Raw genomic sequence first — 21,860 nt, 5'->3', positions numbered from 1 at the left:
CCCATCATGAAACAACTCACCGTCGCAACTAGGCAATACTTTCAGGAGAATGCCGGGTCGGTGGCCTCCCCAGCACGCTCTGGGAGGCTTATAAGGTGGTCCTACGTGGGCAAGCGATAGCCTCTATTACAGATCACAAACGGGCGCAACGGGCAGACCTTGATGCCCTCGAGGAAGAACTGACTGTTGCACTGGCGGAACAGGCGGCGTCCCCGTCGCTGGAAACCGCCCTCATGGTCCAGGTTAGACAGACGGCTTATGTGGCAAATCAAAAGGAAAGTACGTTAGCTCACCTCCAAGCAACTAGGCATATGGTGTACGAATTGGGTGATAAAGCAGGAAAGATGCTAGCCTGGCTAGACAAGAAAGCAAGAGCGTGCAGGGTCATAGCACAGCTGCTTTCCCCCACAGGCTCCATGGTCTCTAAACCTGATGGTATAGTTGATATCTTGGCTGATCATTATGAGCGACTGTATGCCCCGCGGGCGACTTACACGTCGGAAGAGGCGTATGACTATATCAAAGATTTAACTATCCCTCGTCTCTCCCCTGAGGCGGCACTCCTGTTGGAGGCGGACATCACTGTAGAGGAGTTGCAAATCGCGACTTACTCACTTACTCACTTGCGTCTGGTAAGGCGCTGGGGCCTAATGGATTCCCAGTAGAGCTATATAAAAAGACAGCGCAGACATCTGCTTCCTTTTTGCTTGAAATGTTTCTTGATAGGAGAGTTGCCGCGAGACCAGCGCCTTGCCACTATAGTTGCGATTCATAAACCCGGCAGACCGGAAACGGACTGCACCTCTTATCGCCCAATATCCCTGATAAATGCTGAACCCAAAATTTTAGCCAAACTTCTGCCGTTGCGGCCGACCCCCCACCTCTCCACTTTGGTGCATCCGGATCAATCTGGATTCATGCCGCACCGTAGCATGGCCCTTAATCTGGGCAGGCTTCACGCGGTCTTGGCGCGCGCATCCTGTATTCAGGAGCCTTCTGTCATTCTCTCTTTAGACGCCACTATGGCGTATGATACCGTGGAATGAACTTACTTGTTTGCGGTGTTACGCCATATGGGCTTCGGTCCTAAATTCTGCGCCTGGATTGGCTTTCTTTACAACAAACCCTTGGCGCATCCTGCGGCTAATGGACACATCTCTCGCGACTTCCCGCTTTGCTGGGGTACGTGACAGGGATGTCCGCTGTCCCCGCTGCTTTTTGCCCTGATTCTAGAACCACTTGCGATCTGGATCAGATGGGAACCCTCTATCAAGGGACTTTCGTGGACTAATACGTGGGAAGACCGCATATCTCTGTATGCGGACGACATCTTGCTGTACTTTACTGTCCCCAAGAAATCCATTCTAGAAATGCCGAACATCTGCGAGAAATTCGGTAGAGTGTCTGGCTATAAAATAAACTGGTCCAAGTTCATTCTCCATGTCCTGACCGGCCCTCCTCCTGTTCTTCCTGCGAGCTGCCCCCTGCGAACTACTGCGACAGCATTCAAATATCTGGGTATTTACATCGCGTCGGACCCAAACGAATTCTACACTTTAAATCTCGGTCCCCATCTGGAGCGCTTTAAGCGAGACGTTAAAGTCTGGCGCACTCTCCCTCTTACGCTCCTGGGCAAGGCTGCACTATACAAAATGATGGCGCTCCCGCGATTTCTATATGTCCTTGAGAACACGCCGTTTCTGGTCCCTGACTCTTATTTCAAGGCTATTGCTACGACTGTTTCCACTCTTTTGTGGGATGGGAAGCCACCAAGCATTGCGCAAGCGAAGTTAACGAAGAGTTGGTATGACGGAGGAATAGCGCTTCCAAATGTGGAATTATACTATTGGGCGGCCCATTTTAAACAGATAAATTGCTGGTTACATGCCCCGCAGACCGATCCGGCATACCTGGCAGACAGACAGTGTCTAGAGGGCAGAGGACTGCTGAGAAATCTGTACAGCCGCTGCATGCCATCGGATCTACTTGGGCCCACGCGACACTCGGTACACCTTTGGTATAAGGCAAATAGGTGTCTTAAATGCTCTGGAACAATTACGCAGATGACGCCACTCTGGGACTCCTACAGACTAGGCTTCCTTCGTTATAGTGCAGGGTTCCGGGACTGGGATAATATCTGCATTTCTGTGGTTGGTGACCTCTGGAAGGGAGGAAGGGTGGTGGACTTCTCCCACCTCCAGGCCCATTACGAAATGGCGCAGACGGAGAAGTTCAGATACCTCCAAATTAGACATGCACTCCAGTCGGCTATGCCTGCGGGTACTGTTTTACAGGACTCTTCCCCTCTGGAAGACAGGCTTCTGACTGAGTCTATGTCGGATAGGGCCACCTCTTTGACCTACCGGAAATTGATTAATAACCTTCCGGACTTGACATCCACACTAAGACAGACTTGGTCCAGTGACGTGGGAGAATTTGATGACTCTGAATGGCAGGAGGCCCTTTCGTCCCCCCAAGAAACGGCAATACCCTCTAGACTCAAACTTGTCCAACTCAAAATATTACACCGCACATACTATAACAGAACGACACTATTCAGAATAGGGTCTGCCCCCCATGAATATTGCTTACGGCGTTGTGGCGATGAGGGGACATTCTATCATACCCTCTGGGACTGTAAACACGTAGCGGGATATTGGGTGGCAGTCATGCGTACCATTTCCCAAACGGTGGACGTGTCCCTGGTGCCGGAGCCCCGGCGTTGTTTGTTGAACGTATGGGAGCCGAACGATCTGAACCACTGCCAGCAGGATTGGGTGATGTTGGGTATGATGGTTGCGAAACGGAACAGCGCCCTACTGTGGGGCTCAGACACTGCCTACCCTCCGTAAATGGTGCAAAGATATGGATGAGATGATGGTGGCAGAGAAATCTGTGTTGGTACATCATGGATGTCCCAAGAAATGGGAGAATATTTGGGGGCCTGGAATAAGTTCCGTGGTAATATCTGCGAGCCTCCGACTTATGAGGACAATGGTAGTGCCTCTGAATGATGTAGCTTGGACATTTGAAGCTTAATAACACTGATTTGTCAATATGTCTATTACTTCTCTGTGATCTGAATGGGGAAATGGGTCGGTTTGCTCTCACGGTCCATATGATGTATATCATTTATCTGTCTGTATTATTGCCCTATATGTCTTGGTTAATAAAAAAAAATTTTTTAAATACCTGTGGTAGGCAGCAAGATCAACTAAGTGGGAGCTTGGGTACTCAGAAAAACTCCCAGTAATTTGACCAAAACTATGGTATTATATTGGCAACCCACAAAAACGACGTGCAAAAATGGAAGAACAAAACAGATTTACAAAATTACCCACCATAGGACCTAAGAATTTCCTCTAAGACAAACTGCACTATACAGAGCTCTATATGACTAGGCTGCTCCAGAGACTGGAAAACATCGGCCTGGGTGGGAAGGTGCTGGCCTGGCTGCAGTCCTACTTGAGCGCCCGCTGTCAAAAAGTCGTTCTTCGCCCATTTTCGTCCAAACCGAAAACTCTTTGGTGTGGCTCAGCCCGGAGTTCCTTACTTTTTAATGTGTATCTGGCCCCTCTCTTTAACTTAATTGCCAACTGGGGTGTCAGAGCAATTTACTATACCGATGAAACACAGCTGGTCTTCTCTTACCAAGAGCAGACAGTAGAGGCCTTTGACAATTTTAAGGGCGGTCTTCGCGATATTGCTATCTGGATGAATACAAATAAGCTAAAACTAAATGCATACAAACAGAAGGGTCAAAAGAGCACAATCCTATATGCAAATAGAAAACAAGTGACTTGTTAATCACAAAAGTTTGTATAGCAAGGGATGGCCCAAGCCCAGTTCATAGCATCATTAAATCTTCATTCTTGGACAGGATACAGAAGCAAAACGTCCTTATACGTTTGTTATTCCGTTTATTCAAGAAGCATCATAGAAAAAAGCCCAAGCATCAACAGAAACAGCCAACCCGTGTTTCGTCGGTACAACAAATCCGTACCACGACTTTCTCAAAGCTAAATAGATGAATGGAACCGTGACAAAACGGGGCCTGGCTTGTTGACCAGAATTCGAAGTATCTTGTCTTGAACCTATATTACATATATTGTTGATGAGCACTGGAAAGCTGTCTTCGAGATGATAATAAAAAGTAAATAGTAAAGCTATCTTGAAAGAAGCCGGTTCCAACCCATCCGATGTAAAAGAACTAAGCTGTCTTAGTAGAATGGTCGTCATCCACAGACAATACAAGTAATAAAATCTTAGATAAACGATATATGATAAATAGCAAGAGGATGTCTGTAGTATAAACCCCGAAATGTAGATAAAGCACCAATCACAGGTAATGGAATGATGTAGGTGAGAACAAGTCCTGAAGTCAATACTTGAGTGGCCGAGCCGCAAAAAGTCTAGGGGCTGGGAACGAGCGTGGCGGTCCGCATGATAACACGACCCTGTTATCATGCGGACCGCCACGCTCGTTCCCAGCCCCTAGACTTTTTGCGGCCTGGCCGCTCAAGTATTTACTTCAGGACTTGTTCTCACCTCACGTGGAGGCCGGAAGGGATGTGCTTTGGTTGACTGAGCCAGTGCACAGGTCGCTAAGCCTTGCATCCCGGTATGCGAGAGAGGAGTGGCAACACAAAGGGAGAACGTGCTAAAACCAAATGCTGCCATGCACGAGTGGCAGCCGAATAGCTACTCAGAAAGAAGAGTTAAAAACATAAAAGATGAGAAAGAGGAGGTGGACCCAAATTATTTCCCACTCGCCTCAGGTCGCTAAGCCTTGCATCCCGGTATGCGAGAGAGGAGTGGCAACACGAAGGGAGAACATACAAAACCAAATGCTGCCATGCACGAGTGGCAGGCGAATAGCTACTCAGAAAGAAGAGTTAAAAACATAAAAGATGAGAAAGAGGAGGTGGACCCAAATTATTTCCCACTCGCCTCAGTAATACATGATTTACAGGCATTTATCCCCACGCCACTGTATAAACAGACAAGCACGGCCATGGTGATTAAAAACACATGGTCCCTGCGTGCCACTGCGGGCTCCCGAGAGCAAAACTCTCTGGGAGTAAACATTTCAGAAGAAGCTGGGACCTCCACACACCTTTGGCCAATTGCGTGCTGAAGCCAGACGCAAAGGCCAATGGCGTGTGAGCACCACATGCACAAGCTTGTCTAAAAGCTTAAGCGATTCCAAGAGGTCGATTTCCTACAGCAGCACATGCGCTGTTGTAGGCTCGACCTGCACCCCGTCACTTATTTTTAGGTCTCGCCTGAGCCAATGCGCTTGCGCATTGCTCCGGCGAGATTATAGTAAGTGGAAAAGAAAAGTCTACCAAAACGGCTGCGGATCGCATACAGTTCATGTGATCTATGCGCGTGAACAGAGCCAGCCACATAACACACCACCATTTGTCTGTACCTCTGCATCAGACTTCAAAGGCTGCCGCTCCCCCGCGTGCACATCGCGCACCACCATTTGTCTGTGCCTGGGCATCAGACTTCAAAGGATGGCGCTCCCCCCCCTCCCCCTCCGCCACAGCAATGCAGAGAGCTTGTTTCTGGATGAAAGTGAAAGCCTACCGTGCTTGTTTACAGTAGCCTTGCTCCTCCAATGCTGTTGCTGTGTTGCCATCTCTCTAGGGACACTCAGCTTGAAAACACTCGACTTGCTAGCTGCAATGCAACATCCGCTATGCTTTGCCTCTAGACACGTTGATCCCTCGCAGACTGTGCTGACTCTGCCCCTCCTTGTTCTGAAACTGACCAACGCAGTCACCCCGCAGTCTCTTCTCTCTGTCTTATGATGCCTGCCCTGCCACCATTTACTTCGGACCGTCACCCTCCCACCTCCTCACCCTCACACACCCTCACCCCATCACCCTCACCTCGTCACTCTCACCCTCACACCCCCTCACCCTCACACACCCTCACTCACCCTCACACACCCTCACACACCCTCACACACCCTCACACACCCTTACAACCTCACACACCACATCACTCAGGAACACCACCACATCACTCAGGAACACCACCACATCACTCAGGGACACCACCACATCACTCAGGGACACCACCACATCACTCAGGGACACCACCACATCACTCAGGGACACCACCACATCACTCAGGGACACCACCACATCACTCCGGGACACCACCACATCACTCGGGGACACCACCACATCACTCTAGGAACACCACCACATCACTCTAGGAACACGACCACATCACTCTAGGAACACCACCACATCACTCAGGAACACCCCCACATCACTCAGGGGCACCCCCATATCACTCAGGGGCACCGCCACATCACTCAGGGGCACCACCACATCACTCAGGGGCACCACTCAGGGGCACCACCACATCACTCAGGGACACCACCACATCACACAGGGACACCACCACATCACTCAGGGACACCATCAAATCACTCGGGGACACCACCAAATCACTCGGGGACACCATCAAATCACTCGGGGACACCACCAAATCACTCGGGGACACCACCACATCTCTCTAATACACCACCACATCACTCTAATACACCACCACATCACTCAGGGACACCACCACATCACTCAGGGACACCACCACATCACTCAGGGACACCACCACATCACTCAGGGACACCACCACATCACTCAGGGACACCACCACATCACTCAGGGACACCACCAAATCACTCGGGGACACCACCACATCACTCTTGGACTCCACCACATCACTCTAATACACCACCACATCACTCTAATACACCACCACATCACTCAGCCCAACCACATCATCACTCAGCACCACAACAGCACTGTCCTTGCTTGCTACCAACAAGCATTGCCATAGCCAATAGGACTCGCATTAGGAAAGTGTAAGCTATTGGCTTTGTGAATAACAATGCTATTAATTTATATATTTTCAAAGCCAACACATATTAAAAAGAATTGTCATTTACAATACCAATAGCTCACACTTTCCTAATGCGAGACCTATTGCATTGCAAATGCTTGTTTTTTAGGCCAGACTCAGCTCATATATTACACTTTTTCTACTTCCAACACATCTAATCCAATTACCCTATGCATGCTATGAGATCAATACCACAGTTTCTTGTTCGCATTATGCAGTGTGTTCACGGTTGCTGGTGTCCACAATCTTAAAATTGTTTTATATAAATACTAACATAGTTTTGCATAATAAATACTTCCAGATTTGAGAAACTCCCAAGCCACTTAGCACAAGGGGCGAAACACAAGTCAACTGTTAAATAAATGATGCTTTGTACTAATTAAGGAACCAGCTCTCGATTAAAGGCATGCTCTTACTAATGGTATACCTATCATTGATAAAATATGAAAGTTTGATATACAACTTTTATGAAAGCTTGTAAAAAAATAAAGGCAATATAAATAGCCTAAACCCACAACATAATATACAAAAGGTCCTTTATCCTTCCTGATCCTTCTGTTGCCAGGAATAAGGGCAACCGGGTGGACCCAGAACCATTTTACAAGAAGCAATATAGAGGGAAGATTCAGCCTGCCTAGAAGATTCTGAAATGAACTAGTGGAAACACCACACTGATACCAGCATAGCCCTATGTTTAGATGAGAGGTTTTGCTCCAAACTAGATAAGCGTGTATGATGCCTTTAAACTGCAACAGACATCCGAAAGGCACCGGATATTTCTGGGGCTGACTGGTACTTTTGTCAACAGACAGAGGAAAACAAGTGACTAACACAGGGGAAGTCAAACGCAGTTAAAAAAACAGGTCGAAGTGCACCAACTACCAGCAAGACCATCAGTATTCTGTGAATTAAAATTTGTAAGGATGAACGCTTACTGCAGCCGACACCTTAAAACTAAGAACGCGTGATACTTCCAGTATTAGAAGGCTATTACAGACAAAGACAATGCAGTAAAGTGCCTCGCTGAAGCAACACATGACGTGTAATACTACTATATCAAACTTTTGTGAGATTTTCTACTTTTTACACTTACAGTTCTGTAGATATTCTCATTGGCACCATCAAATTTTTCCTTAACTTGTTCTTCTAGAAAATATATTCGAAGCTTCAAGTTAAAGTTTTCTTTTTTCAAATCAGTGATTTGCTGTTTATAAAGGAAAGAGCAACATTAATCAGTGGCTGTCATAATGAAGGCTGAAAGACAAACTGTATTCTCACACTAAAATATAACATTTGAAAACAATGTGTTTACAACATTAATGCAAATGGCTGTAAGTCTAATACAGTGGACATAAGCTGGAGAAGATTGCACAGGGCCCCTTTACAAATTCATAGTTATCAAACGAATATATTAAAAGCCTCAGATAACATTGGTGACATTAGGCATTACTGCCTCATGCTTCAAGGTAGGTCTACAGGTTCATACCTCGATCTATCAATGCCTATAACTTGAATGCTTAGTAGCTTGCTATCACTATGAGAACAAACTGATCTCCCAAACTGAATCTCATCATCACTACCTTCATGTAAATCCAGTCACCCTGTTGAAAGATTTTTCTGTGTCTTGCAGGTTTTTTTTTGTTTGTCAAAGGTCAGCCTTCCTTGGTCAAAACCAAACTGGTCTTCATCTATCAGATTTGGAAGTAGTAACCCCAAATGCATCAATCACAAGAACCATCCTATACATTTTGACATCCAAACTCAGGAGTGTTATTAGCTTGCATGCCATATTACCTATACCCTCCTTGCTTATACCCACTATAGAGGCTTCTTTGATGAGGGGGGGGGGGGTTTACCCTGTCTGTGTCCCTAAAAGAGAGAAACAACTTACTCAGCTGGGATGTGAGCTTAGTAATGTACATCTTGAGAAATTCTGTAGTAAAGACATCCAGACCTGGTGCCTTGTTAGCTTTTAGGCTTTTGATGATAGCTAGTCTAATCTTGTCTTCTTCTGTCGGCACCCCCCAGCTCCTTTGCCTGATCGTCTCTTAAGGGAGGAAATGGTTAAGTCTGCCAAGTATGCTTCCCCGTCCTCCATGTTCTGTTCCTTTCCTTGGCTTAAAGTGTGGCTTTAAAATTCTTTAACAGACCCACTTTCCTTTGTTAGGTTAAGTTATATTAACTTTGCCATTCTTCAAAACGTTAATGTTTGTTTGGTTTACTCTTCAGCGTTATTCATTTGAATGGTTTTGAGCTGACCTCTGATAATAGTCAGTGCCTTAAGGTTCGCCTGCACCACAGTGCATTTATGCCTCTTGTCTGCTTTTTCTAGATCAACTTTCAATGTGCCAACAAACCCCTCTCTCTCACTCTCTCTCTTTATTGTGGCAGCCTCTCTCTTTATTGTGGCAGTCACAAACATCATTAAGCCTATAAGAACTGATTTAAAAGCTTCCTAATTTGGGGCATGAGAAACGTCTCCTGTGTGTTTTAGTAATCCAGTATTCATCAATAGCCTTTGAGATCCCTAATCTATTAACTCTGTCCTTTTATTTACCCAATCGCCAGCTTCTGTCTCTGTGCCTCTTCGCAAGGCAACTCAGCCCTTGCGAAGGGTGTGGTATGAGATGGATATAGTCCCTATCCTTGCTTTGGTCAGTTCTCTGACACCCCCCTCACCAGAGAGAAAAATCATGACTATTCTTGAATATGTTTGGCATCCGGCTGGAAAAATAAATTATTCACTTTCTTTAGGGTGGGCAGTCCTTCACACGCCCACATGACCCAGCTCTTGCAGCTGCTCTTTGACATTCAAAAATAGGTGACAGCAATCATGTTTCACATAGGACAAATTTGGCTTTTTAAAAACCGTAAACAAAAAAAACTATGGGCTACCGGAAATGGGGAAATTTCACTACTTCCAAATCAGGCACCTGGCGCTACAGTCTGGAGTCAAAGATTCTGCAGCAAGGTCATTGACAGAAGGCAAGAAAGTTCTCACATCATACCAGATGTCTAGAAGATGGGTGTGCATCGTCTACTGGTTCCTTATTTCCCCCATGTCAGAAAACATGTGAAATTACATGCCGAAATGGGATAGAAACCTCCAATGTAGAGTCATCCATCACAGGTGGGACACACTTTGGAAGTATATGTAAACAACTAGCTTATAGATTCAACATTAAGAGCCTGTGCTGAAAATAATAACAGGGTGGTATATGGAAAAGGACATTTAAACTGATCTATCTTATTCATGGCTCACAATAGACATATTTTGTAAGCAAATGGCTAGTCCAACATGGCATGCATAGCGCTGGAGACCACAAGTCATTCCTGGCTGAGGGCACTCAAGATAATTGACTAATTAGTGGGGACATACTAAAGGAGAAGGGAGACATCCTTGGACATGGAAGCTCTGGAGGTATAAGGTGAAATAATTTGCAAAATTATGAATTTTAGTTTGTGTGGAGGGAGGGATGTCCACTATAGAGTGGTTGTTATAATGTTTGCCAGTTGACCGAAAAGAGTAATGTAGAAATGTATAAAATAGCATTCAACAGAAAATAAGTGATCTGGTAAAGTGATCAGCCCGGAGAACTGGGATCTCCAGAAAGACTAATGATTTACTTTTAATACGGCTTATAAACAATTTTTTTTTTTTTTAAAAGCAATACATTTTTCTGAATTCCACGTCTTAATAATATCAATAATGGAGAAAAGGAGTAGTTCCTGGTGTTATTTTCCATCTTATGATGGTTTGTGTAGAATATGAATTTGTCGGTCTTTACTTTCTGATCATGGACGAATATTAAAGTCTTCATTTTTGCAACAGAATATACATAAGTGTAAGGACGCAGTTATTTATTTCCCATCTGGTCTGGACCTAACCATGCTAGCATTTCATTTTACATATGGAAAGAGAATGAAAATAAGTTAGCCGGAATCTAAAAAGAAAAGTCAATTTTTTACAGTTCTAAATGTTGATATTAAAGTAATTAAATAATTTAGTAAATATATTACTGTATCTATTCAGGGACACTCGAAGTATGCAGTAGTGATGGACCAAATTATGCAGCAGGGTTGAAAAGTTATGCGGCAAGAAAAGCCAAATTATGCAGTAAAATATGGCACATTCTGTGATAGTATTACTTCATTATTTTTGACATTTTTACTCCTGGAAATAAAGTTCACCTCATTATAACAATTTAACATCCAAATACAGCAATACGCGACTTAAAGGTGACTAGTCAAACTTTGCGAACAGCACTGCAGTGTGCAGGAACCCGAGTCGCCAAATTTTATGTAACTTTTGATCCGTTTGAGCTAGAAAACATTTTTTTGTGTTAAAACTGCAGATTATGCAGATAATGGATTACGTAGCAAAAGTGGCAAATACAGAATTTGGCAAAAATCACCACAGCCGCAGAATCGCCTAATTTCAATGGACATAAACATATCATATTAACCTTGAAAAATGGAAGGTAATTGGGAGATCAACATTCTTTTTATTTTCTGTAACACAATGGGTCTAAAATTGCCAAGTTAACAGATTTTAACTTTTTCATCTTTTACTACCTGCAATGTTTTATTGCAATGGTTTTAATCCACTAAACTAAAATGTATTCATCTTTAACACATTATCATATGCTAGTTTTATATCTACTCAGTAATAAACTTTTGATTAGTGGAGTGTAATCAAAAGTCTACTACCTTTTCCCATATCTGTTTTTAACAACAAATAGACTTTCCTATTGCTTAAATGTGTCAGAAAGCAATATGTCTGAAATGCAGACTGATCACATTCCTATCATGATTATATTCCTTGTGCCAAACATGTTTCAGACTATGTCTAACCTGGGCAATGCATAGAGTTTTGTACAAAATAGCTCTCACACGGAGACCTTTTCATGGGATTGCTGCAAGTAGTAAGCAATCTATCCTGACTCTTAGTTAAAAGTTTAGTTTAGCTGTAATCACAAAATCTAATTAGGGTTTATGCAGTCACTTGGTTTTACCCTGAGGAAGACGCCCCTTTGGGTTAAAGGTTTAGTGTAACAATGTTTCATTCTCATACTCTTCCATAATATTTGCAAATTCATGGCAGGTATTAGCTCTAGAATACCCCACAAGCATTTCTTATTATGAGCTTTCAACCAGGTTTCAATGGAATAAAACAATGGGAAGCGCTATGCACGTATCTGATTCAGTACATCATTCGATTGATACAAAATACATTTCTGGGTATCTCCCATAAAATGCACTGGATTACTTTTACTTTTACGAATATCCGCAGACAATCAAAACTACATCTAAATCCAAAGACCAGGACTTGAAAAGTGTCTCTAATTTAAGAATGAACATCTATTATCACAATATTTGTCTTTGAGGCACTTATTTCAACGTTTCTGTGATCTGACAATATGGAGCAAATACTTTTTCAACAATGTCAACTTTTTCTGTTCCGGCCAACAATATTACATCCTTTGCTAACATAGATATGGGTATCTAGGCACAAAAAAAACTAGTTATTTAAAAAAAATGTGCTACAGTTACAATGTGGCCTTTTTTCCGATTAGTGCCAGAGAAATGATCGGTTTTGATCATACTCAGTCTGTATCTTATTAAAACAATCTGTGGGGGAAGGCGACAGGGTGCAAACAAATCCCAAAATATTTTCATATATATGAAGTAAAAGGCCACCCTCAAGTCAATATATCCAAGACATATTTCTTACACAGATTAACAAAGTAGTTAATGAAACCCAAAGCTGCATATCAGAATAAAATGCATTCAATAGTAATACATTTGCAACTTACATTTTCAAAATCCTTCATGGTTCGAGCTCGGATAGGTAACAATCTATGGTCTGCAAAGCTTAAGAGGTCTGGAAAAGTAGCATAAAAAAATTAACTGGGATTGAAAGTGCAGTTACAAAAATCCAGTGGTGAATTCAATTGAGGGTGCCATGTATGAAATGAATGGTAGGCAATTAAGGTGTGCCTTTCAACGCTATTACTTCTAGTCATTAAACATGCAGAAAGACTCTACTGAGACATAACAAAACAACTATGAACAGGTCAGAAAAGATGCAAATAAACAGTGATCTAGTTACTCTATAAAATAAAACCTAGTGAAAACTGGGATAAGCCAGTATCTCAAACAAAATGTCATTAAGAAAGCGATCCTAGACCAAACAGATCAACAGTGACTGTCCTCATCTCATCTGCAGAATCATCACCGTACACCGGTGCCTCTCTTTTAAAACTTATAAGACTAGTCTGATGAATTTCAGAGAGTTTCAGCCCGCATCTGAGCCAAGCTTTCAAGAAAACTATTAGCACTTTGTTCTGCTGGGAGCCAGCCACCTTTTCTTATTCTGCGGCCATGCTCTTTCCTGTCGTAAGAAGAAATGTTGCTATACTTTTTCAATTGATCTTAATCGTGTAAAACTTTTCTAGATCTGTAACCTGATGAGAATACTGCTCGTAAAACAGGCTAACTTGTCCGGAAAGCAGTGCAATGCATTGTGACCCAAATATCAGTGGACAATCGGTTTCACTGTCCAGGCATTATAATACGATCCAGGTCTTGGAATGATGGAGTCTAAATTCCGAAAATTGGAGTGCTCGATTGGAACAGAAAGAAAACATGGGAATCACTAGTTAGTCCTCCTTTGACAAGCTCCACCAATTGACTCCCATTTGACCCAAGACCACACTCATCTCAAGACAAGGACATCAGGGTATAAAACACAATACAGATGTAAGATGTACCACACATGCTTCGCTAACAAGCAAACAACGGAACATACATGATATTGATACCCAGCCCCACAACAGACAGCCCATATAAAATCCATTTGACTACCCGTAAAATAGTCCCCAGATGTGCTGTCAATTATGTACCACATGAACTAAAACAATTCCCCCAAAATATCCTTCCTAAACAGTACACATCCATTAACAGTCGCCTTCTCTGCACCCTCATCATGTACCTGAACAGGTCCCTTTCCCACACAAACCGGAGCACCAGATAGTTTATCATCAACCTCAACAAGAACAGTATCGGAGTCAGAGAACTGCTCTTTCGTAAAACACACTGGCATTACTGCAACGCTACAAGAACGATCAACTTGTCACCAATTTAGTCACCGATAGGTCTTAGATTGCAGAAACAGTGGCCAAACAGAGGCCATCTGAACAGCCTTGCCTTTGACACTCAGTACCTTCCAATGTGAGCCTAAGATACACCCTCCCAAACTTCTGCACGTGAACCATACAAGTGACAACAACCCCTGCCCCCCCTTCCCCCTCCCCCCACCCTCCTTGCCCCCCCCCCCCCCAGATCCTTTCTGTGGTCGGAATTTTGTATATACTAGGCCTGGTTCAGCTCAACAAATCTCTCCACTTCACATCAGATTAATAGTACGTGAGCCCCTCATCATTTACTTCACATTACATTTGGTGCAAGCTGGAAACAAACTTGTAACCATTGTCCTCCCCAATAACTAGAGGTCAGAGTTCCTTGATAGCACATGTCAAACCTATGTCTTTCCACTACCACACTTACATGGATGTGTAAAAGGCCCACTAATCTTTTGATAGCTTCAGAATTCATCCATTCTTCTTCCTCATTTTCTCCCCTTTACATAGCAGTAAACAATTTTATAAGTTCTTGCTCTTTCACCTCCAAATAAAAGAACAGCAATAACTTATTACTCTGGGCAGAAAGTCCACCCAATCAATGTCCATGAAAAAAAAATCTTTACAATGATTTAACTATATTTTCTACTTTAGCATAGATGTATTTGTCACTAGGTAAAGCAATCAACAAGCATTTGTAATGCAATAGGTCTCGCATTTAGGAGAGCTTGAGCTAAAGGCTTTGTAAATGACAATGCCTTTTATTTATGTGTTGTTTTTAAAACAGATATTAAAGGGCATTATCACTTACTATGCCAATAGCTGAAATTCTCGCAAATGTCGGACCTATTTGCTTTGCCTATGCCAGCGCCCATGCTATAAAAATGTTTTTAAAAGCGTTAGGAGAGGGTGTGTCCTGCCTGTAAAAGCAAGCAAGACAAAGCTTCTTGAGAAAATAGTGCTCGAAGGCTGTAATTAAAGCCTACCGAGTCACGAAACACCTAACAGAGGGTGTGGCCGTGGGAGGTTACAAAATGAGACAAGGCTGTACTAATGAGGGACTACTAAGCCTATTGACCAATGAACAGCCACAGTTCACAGTGGACAATGACAGAAGCCAATTAAAAATATGGGCGGGGAGTGAGCAGAACTTCAAGTCCCTACCTGAATACAGCATGCATCGCAGAGCAGCGCATGCGCTGCCCAGGCTCGACCTAAAACAGAGGTTATACTTTGCATAGTACAACACAAGTGGGCTACCAGATACTAATAACCAAAGAGCCCCAATGTCCTTCACTGTTACTGCACCCCCTGTGGTCTAGTACACTGGCATTATAGGACAATGCAAAGCAATCAATAAGACACAAAAACAGAAATGTATGCACGTTACATCACTGCAAATGCCTTAATTCTCCCCAACCATCCTGCTTAATAGCACTGCATGAGTGTCCTAACATACTTGAGTGATGTTCCTGGAGCTACATACCTCTACAGAGGGTTCTTGATCCCAAAAGCACTGAAGTATACAAAGCACAAGCGTTGACTGGTGTCAGACATCAGATAGCACGATGCAGTGCATAAGCTAAGTCCAGATACACAGTTAAAGGACTTCGGCTGCCTGCTGAGCTCTCCCTCAAAGACAGACGTTCACCCCACAAAACACAACCTCACCAGAGAAGCCAAACTTAGTACACTTAATCAAAACACAATACTCAAACATTATTTCTTGTAGATACAGAGAGCACAAGCTAGAGTCCTCATCTGACATATCTTCTTGATGTCATACAGATGAACAGGGAAATAAGGCACAGCTGAAGACAGTCAGACAGACCACACCAACCGGCTGAAGTCAGGCAGATTTGTAAGCAGCTACACAGAGTAGTAACATTACATCCTCATCACCACAACATCATGTCAGTGAAGGAAGAAGCACAAACCAGGAGTACGTTAAAAAGGGGTGGCTTTGCATCAACTGACTCTCCGAGAACACCAGAAGAGCAATCTTCCACTCATTCCGAAGTGATATCATCCTAAATCAGTCACATAACAGGTAGAGTAAGTCATAGGAGTAGCAATCTTAGATAATGTTGAGATTCAGCTCTGGCTTTAATGGAGCCTTCAATGAGTCCGTAGGTCTAGGCCAAATAGTTACAACCCCTCCAAAATTCCTGTAACTCATGTATGTTAGTGTGTTCTGTAATGGGGGAACCCATTGTTATGATACTGAAACTCCATGTCAAAACTTCTGGGATTCCGCAAGAGTGCGGGATAGTTGCAATACTAACATTTTCAATCATCATGCTATCAACTACAAAAGTGAAATATTTCTGCCATGCTACCTTAATATCAGGAAATGGAATGCTTGCAAACTTGTATTTTTATGAGCCTCATGACAAATGTAATAAATCAACACTTATGTATTGTTAAAAGTAGCTCAAAAGTATGCTCTCCTGCTCTTTGATCTATTCCTATAACGTTACCACACTGAGCTATTTTTATTTATACCTACCGCAGTTTGTTGCAATAAGACTTTGTTCATCTTCCGCAACATCAGGCAATTGTGAAATATTCACACTAAAATAAAATAAAAAAATAAGACGATTGACAAAAGCTCAAAGATAAAAAAATATATGCAGTAAACAAGAAGTTTCCATTAAACAACTGATCTCATGGTAAAGAAGTCAACCGTCAATTACATTTGTGTTACAAGGGACAGTTGTTTTATATTTTAACTTATGTAATTAAAGAAAGTGGAACAATTAACAACACAGGTCTAGAAAAGGTTCCACATCAATCTCTTGTCACGCCTACCTCTCGCCCCCGATTCAAAGGATATAGTGGCAAACAAGAGAAGAATTCAGAATAAAGGACCAACCACCAGTCCTGCATGTGCATTTTCACAGTCAACTAGACATACTATTTCAAACAGTGGCTAATGTGCATCCGCGACAAGCTGCGCCTTATTAGAAGAGGGCAGTGAAACCACCAGAGAAAGAGGCAATTTTATCTAGAGATACATCTCAGCATGGATTTTAAAAGAATGACTTAAGCATTTTTGATATACATACAAATCCGCTGCACACGTTCAACAGTAAATACATAAGGTTACATAAAATATCACAATGATGCTTGTCTTTCTATTTTCAGATGTCTTTAATTCAAGATCTTTAAACCTTCTTAGTCCTGTGTTTGGCAAGGTGCGGGCATGCAATCAACCTATTTAGTTTTATAATCTATTTAGTTACGTTTGTGGCAAAGTAGTGCTCCCTCATGCGGTCACTAAATAGATGTAAAAATTTAGAGACCATGTTTGGATCTCTTTGGGATTTCAACATGAGTTGACCAAATTTAACATGGGCTGTAGTTAATTTATGAGGTACTTGCTTCTCATTGCCAGACTGTTACACCTTTAAACGCTCTTAGGGCCAAATAAGGTTTTTCTGAGTCGGTCTAGTTATACACCAATGAAAAGTGTTAATGAAAATAAAAACGCAATTACTCAGGGAAGAGTCTGTTAGTGAACATCACCAAGCTGTCAGTAACGCACTACTATCCTAATAAACAAATAGTAAGAATAAAATGGGATTAGTATCACACTTCACAAGTACTAGAAGGTACAACTTAAATCACAAGACAAGAGGCTCTGAATCCACAGTTGAAATTGATGGCTGACAGATTGAAATGAATATTATATTATCCTCCTTAGCACAATTGCTTCAGATTGCGAGAACCGTAGGCAACCATTGAAATATTCAATCCATGGGTCTCCATCCTTTCCCACAGTAAGAAGCCTACTGGTAAATGCCCACCAACAAGCAAATCGGAGAGTTATGACACTTACCGTTCACCCTTAACTAGGCCCCTTAGTCAATAATACATATGTGTTATATGTGTTTCCATAAACTCAATTTATGGGTTTAGAAGCTTATTGCCAGTAGATTGTTATTAACCGCATCGCTGCGGCGCATTTTCCCCGCTGTGCGCTGAAGTTTTTAAAAACCCGCGGTTCATGACGAGCTCAGCTCGTCATGAGCGTACGAGAGGTGTACCTCATCACGAGCTGAGCTCGTCATCAGCGTTGATGTGGTTAATTTTTGTTAGGTGTCAAACAAATTGTAACTGTTGTTATGATTTAAATGGTAACTAGATATAGCACTGTCTTTTGCTTGGCGATGCATGTTTTAATAATATTTAGTTTATAATAATTACAGTTTCAAAAATATAAACATTACTGTTTCGGTTGAGCCACATACAGGGAGCTATGTGAGGAACAGATCCATTCAGCTTATGGTTTCAGTTGGCAGTGCGCGGGGAGTCGTGTGGGGATCAGAACGTTAGAGAGGAGCTTTTGATTCATCACCACCATATTGGTCACCCATCGCCAAGGGCAATTACAAGCCAATGGACATGCTTACACGCAGTGCAACTGTATTGTGACATTTTGCCTTTTTTTCTCAAGAAAATAGGAGCATTGATTAGCTCCGCAGCATTCAAGCGAGCATGAATAATTGCAAATGATTGAAGTGTGAAATTTACATTAAATACCTACATTTTGACAAAAACATGGAACAAGGAAGAGTAGAGAATAGCAAAGAGAGCTTTATAAAATTCCCAGGGGTAAGGTACAGCGGTACAAAACTTATAAAAACGAATGTTAACAAATAATTTTAAACAAGCATTTGCAATGCAATAGGTCTCGCATTATGAAAGTTTGAGCTATCGGTCTTGTAAATGACAATTTTTTTATTTATGTGTTGGTTTTGAAAATAGCTAAATTAATAGCTTTGTCATTTACAATGCCAATAGTTATAACTTTCTCAAATGTGACACCTATAGCATTTGTAATGCAACTTGTTTTGTATTTACGTGACTTAGATGTATTGATATTACAAATTACAACGGCTTTTAATTTTTTTAAATAATTAATACTTAAATAAAAGTTATTGTAATTTATAATGGCAATAGTTTAAACTTTTGTAAATAACTTTTGTGAAGATTATGTTCAGTGTATTTTATTGTGATGAAAATCCAAGAACAGAAGTGAAATATTAACATCTTTTTGTGACATTCGTAATAAAGCTTGAAACATTGAGAGAACATAATTGAACCAGTTGTTGTTGAATGGTTGCACAGATTGATGCTGTGATGGCGCGGAGTGATGTGGTGGTGCGGAGTAATGCTGTGGTGGTGCTGAGTGATGCTGGGGTTGCGCTGAGTGATGCTGTGGTGGTGCTGAGTGATGCTGTGGTGGTGCTGAGTGATGCTGTGGTGGTGCTGTGGTGGTGCTGAGTGATGCTGTGGTGGTGCTGAGTGGTGCTGTGGTGGTGCTGAGTGGTGCTGTGGTCGTGCTGAGTGATAATGTGGTCGTGCTGAGTGATAATGTGGTCGTGCTGAGTGATAATGTGGTCGTGCTGAGTGATAATGTGGTGGTGCTGAGTGATAATGTGGTGGTGCTGAGTGGTGCTGTGGTGGTGCTGAGTGGTGCTGTGGTGGTGCCGAGTGGTGCTGTGGTGGTGCTGAGTGGTGCTGTGGTGGTGCTGAGAGATGCTGTGGTGGTGCTGAGTGATGCTGTGGTGGTGCTGAGTGATGCTGTGGTGGTGCTGAGTGATGCTGTGGTGGTGCTGAGTGATGCTGTGGTGGTGCTAAGTGATGCTGTGGTGGTGCTGAGTGATAATGTGGTGGTGCTCATTGATAATGTGGTGGTGCTGAGTGATGCTGGGATAGCGCTGAGTGAAGATGTGGTGATGCCAAGTGGTGCTGGGGTGGAGCTGAGTGGTGCTGTGGTGGTGCTGAGTGGTGCTGTGGTGGTGCTGAGTGGTGCTGTGGTGGTGCTGAGTGGTGCTGTGGTGGTGCTGAGTGGTGCTGTGGTGGTGCTGAGTGGTGCTATGGTGGTGGCGCTGAGTGATGCTGTGGTGACGCTGAGTGGCGCTGTGGTGGCGCTGAGTGGTGCTGTGGAGGCGTTGAGTGATGCTGTGGTGGTGATGAGTGATGCTGTGGTGGTGATGAGTGATGCTGTGGTGGTGATGAGTGATGCTGTGGTGGTGATGAGTGATGCTGTGGTGGTGATGAGTGGTGCTGTGGTGGTGATGAGTGGTGCTGTGGTGGTGCTGAGTGGTGCTGTAGTGGTGCTGAGTGGTGCTGTGGTGGTGCCGAGTGGTGCTGAGTGATGCTGTGGTGGTGCTGAGTGATGCTGTGGTGGTGCTGAGTGATGCTTTGGTGGTGCTGAGTGATGCTTTGGTGGTGCTGAGTGATGCTTTGGTGGTGCTGAGTGGTGCTGTGGTGGTGCTGAGTGGTGCTGTGGTGGTGCTGAGTGATGCTGTGGTGGTGCTGAGTGATGCTGGGGTGGTGCTGTGGTGGTGCTGAGTGATGCTGTGGTGGTGCTGAGTGATGCTGTGGTGGTGCTGAGTGATGCTGTGGTGGTGCTGAGTGCTTATGTGGTGGTGCTGAGTGATTATGTGGTGGTGCTGAGTGATACTGGGGTGGTGCTGAGTGATACTGGGGTGGTGCTGAGTGATACTGGGGTGGTGCTGAGTGATACTGGGGTGGTGCTGAGTGATACTGGGGTGGTGCTGAGTGATGCTGTGGTGGTGCTGAGTGATGCTGGGGTGGTGCTGAGTGATGCTGTGGTGGTGCTGCTGAGTGATAATGTGGTGGTGCTGAGTGATAATGTGGTGGTGCTGAGTGATAACATGGTGGTGCTGAGTGATAATGTGGTGGTGCTGCTGAGTGATGCTGGGGTAGCGCTGAGTGATGATGTGGTGATGCAGAGGGCAGAAAGGCACAAAAAACGAGTCTAACAGAGGGCAGAAGGGCAGAAAAACAAGGGAAAAACGAGTCTATCAGAGGGCAGAAGGGCACAAAAAACGAGTCTAACAGGGGGCAGAAAGGCACAAAAAACGAGTCTAGCAGGGGGCAGAAAGGCAGAAAAACAAGGGGAAAACGAGTCTAATAGAGGGCAATATTAATCAGGAAACTGCATCTCCAATGGAGGTATGGCAGCTTACCACTACGGGCCTACACCAGCAAATGGGCAGATCTTTCCTCGTCTCATTGCCCAGGGTGCAAATCTGAACAGGAAACTGATCTGCACATATTGTTCTTTTGTAGTGCTTATGTGCAGGCGCGGAAGAAATGGATCGTCCCACTATGCAAAAACCTGGGTTTCTCCTGCTGCCTGCAAGCATATAGGGTTCTTAAGACCGATTTATCAGGGCATATAGTCTTCGCCGTAGCCAAATATTTGGGGATAGTTTGGCACAAGAAGAGATATCTTTTAGATGGGGAATTATGATAATTTGTTAAATGATAAACTGTGATGTAGACATTTTTACCTATAGAATGGCTAGTCCTTATATTTGTGCACTGATTTTATATGTTTTAATGGTTGGACATATTTTAACACTTACTGTATTAGATTTTATGTCATTTGTACCTTTTATGGCACATGCTGCTGAAATAAAGATGATGATGATTATGATGATGATGAATAGAGGGCAGAAAGGCACAAAAAAAAAAGAGTCTACCAGAGGACAGAAAGGCACAAAAAAAGAGTCTAACAGAGGGCAGAAAGGCACAAAAAAACGAGTCTGGCAGAAGGGCAGAGTCTAACAGACTCTATTAACCAGGGGAACCCAGGTACAAAAAGCGGTCGTGAAATGAAAAGCGGCCGGAAACGCATTCCTTTGAAGTGTGAAAGGCGGGAGCAGCAGCCTTTGATGTGCGAGCGAGTGGGAGGGAACACCATATGGGGTGTGAATAAGAAGTGAGCTCAAGCGCGTGCTGGGGAAGTGTCGC

At 43.4% G+C, this 21,860-nt stretch overlaps 1 protein-coding gene across 2 annotated transcripts in view; it reads right to left on the bottom strand.

Annotated features, from left to right (window-relative positions):
- Positions 1–21,860, bottom strand: part of CDK5RAP2 (CDK5 regulatory subunit associated protein 2) — an 841,564-nt gene that overhangs the window by 798,707 nt on the left and 20,997 nt on the right. For both annotated transcript variants that reach the window (XM_078642183.1, XM_078642184.1), the window contains exons 2-4: positions 16,576–16,640; positions 12,741–12,808; positions 8,018–8,128 (exon numbers count right to left, since the gene is read on the bottom strand). In XM_078642183.1, the coding sequence (XP_078498309.1) occupies positions 8,018–8,128; positions 12,741–12,808; positions 16,576–16,640 (244 nt within the window). The remainder of the gene's footprint in view (positions 1–8,017; positions 8,129–12,740; positions 12,809–16,575; positions 16,641–21,860) is intronic.

This window comes from Lissotriton helveticus, chromosome 5_1 (assembly GCF_964261635.1).
Source record: "Lissotriton helveticus chromosome 5_1, aLisHel1.1, whole genome shotgun sequence".
NCBI classification, from domain to species: Eukaryota; Metazoa; Chordata; class Amphibia; order Caudata; family Salamandridae; genus Lissotriton; species Lissotriton helveticus.
The sequence above is the reverse complement of the archived record's forward strand: the minus strand, read 5'-3'. Positions and strand labels throughout refer to the sequence as shown.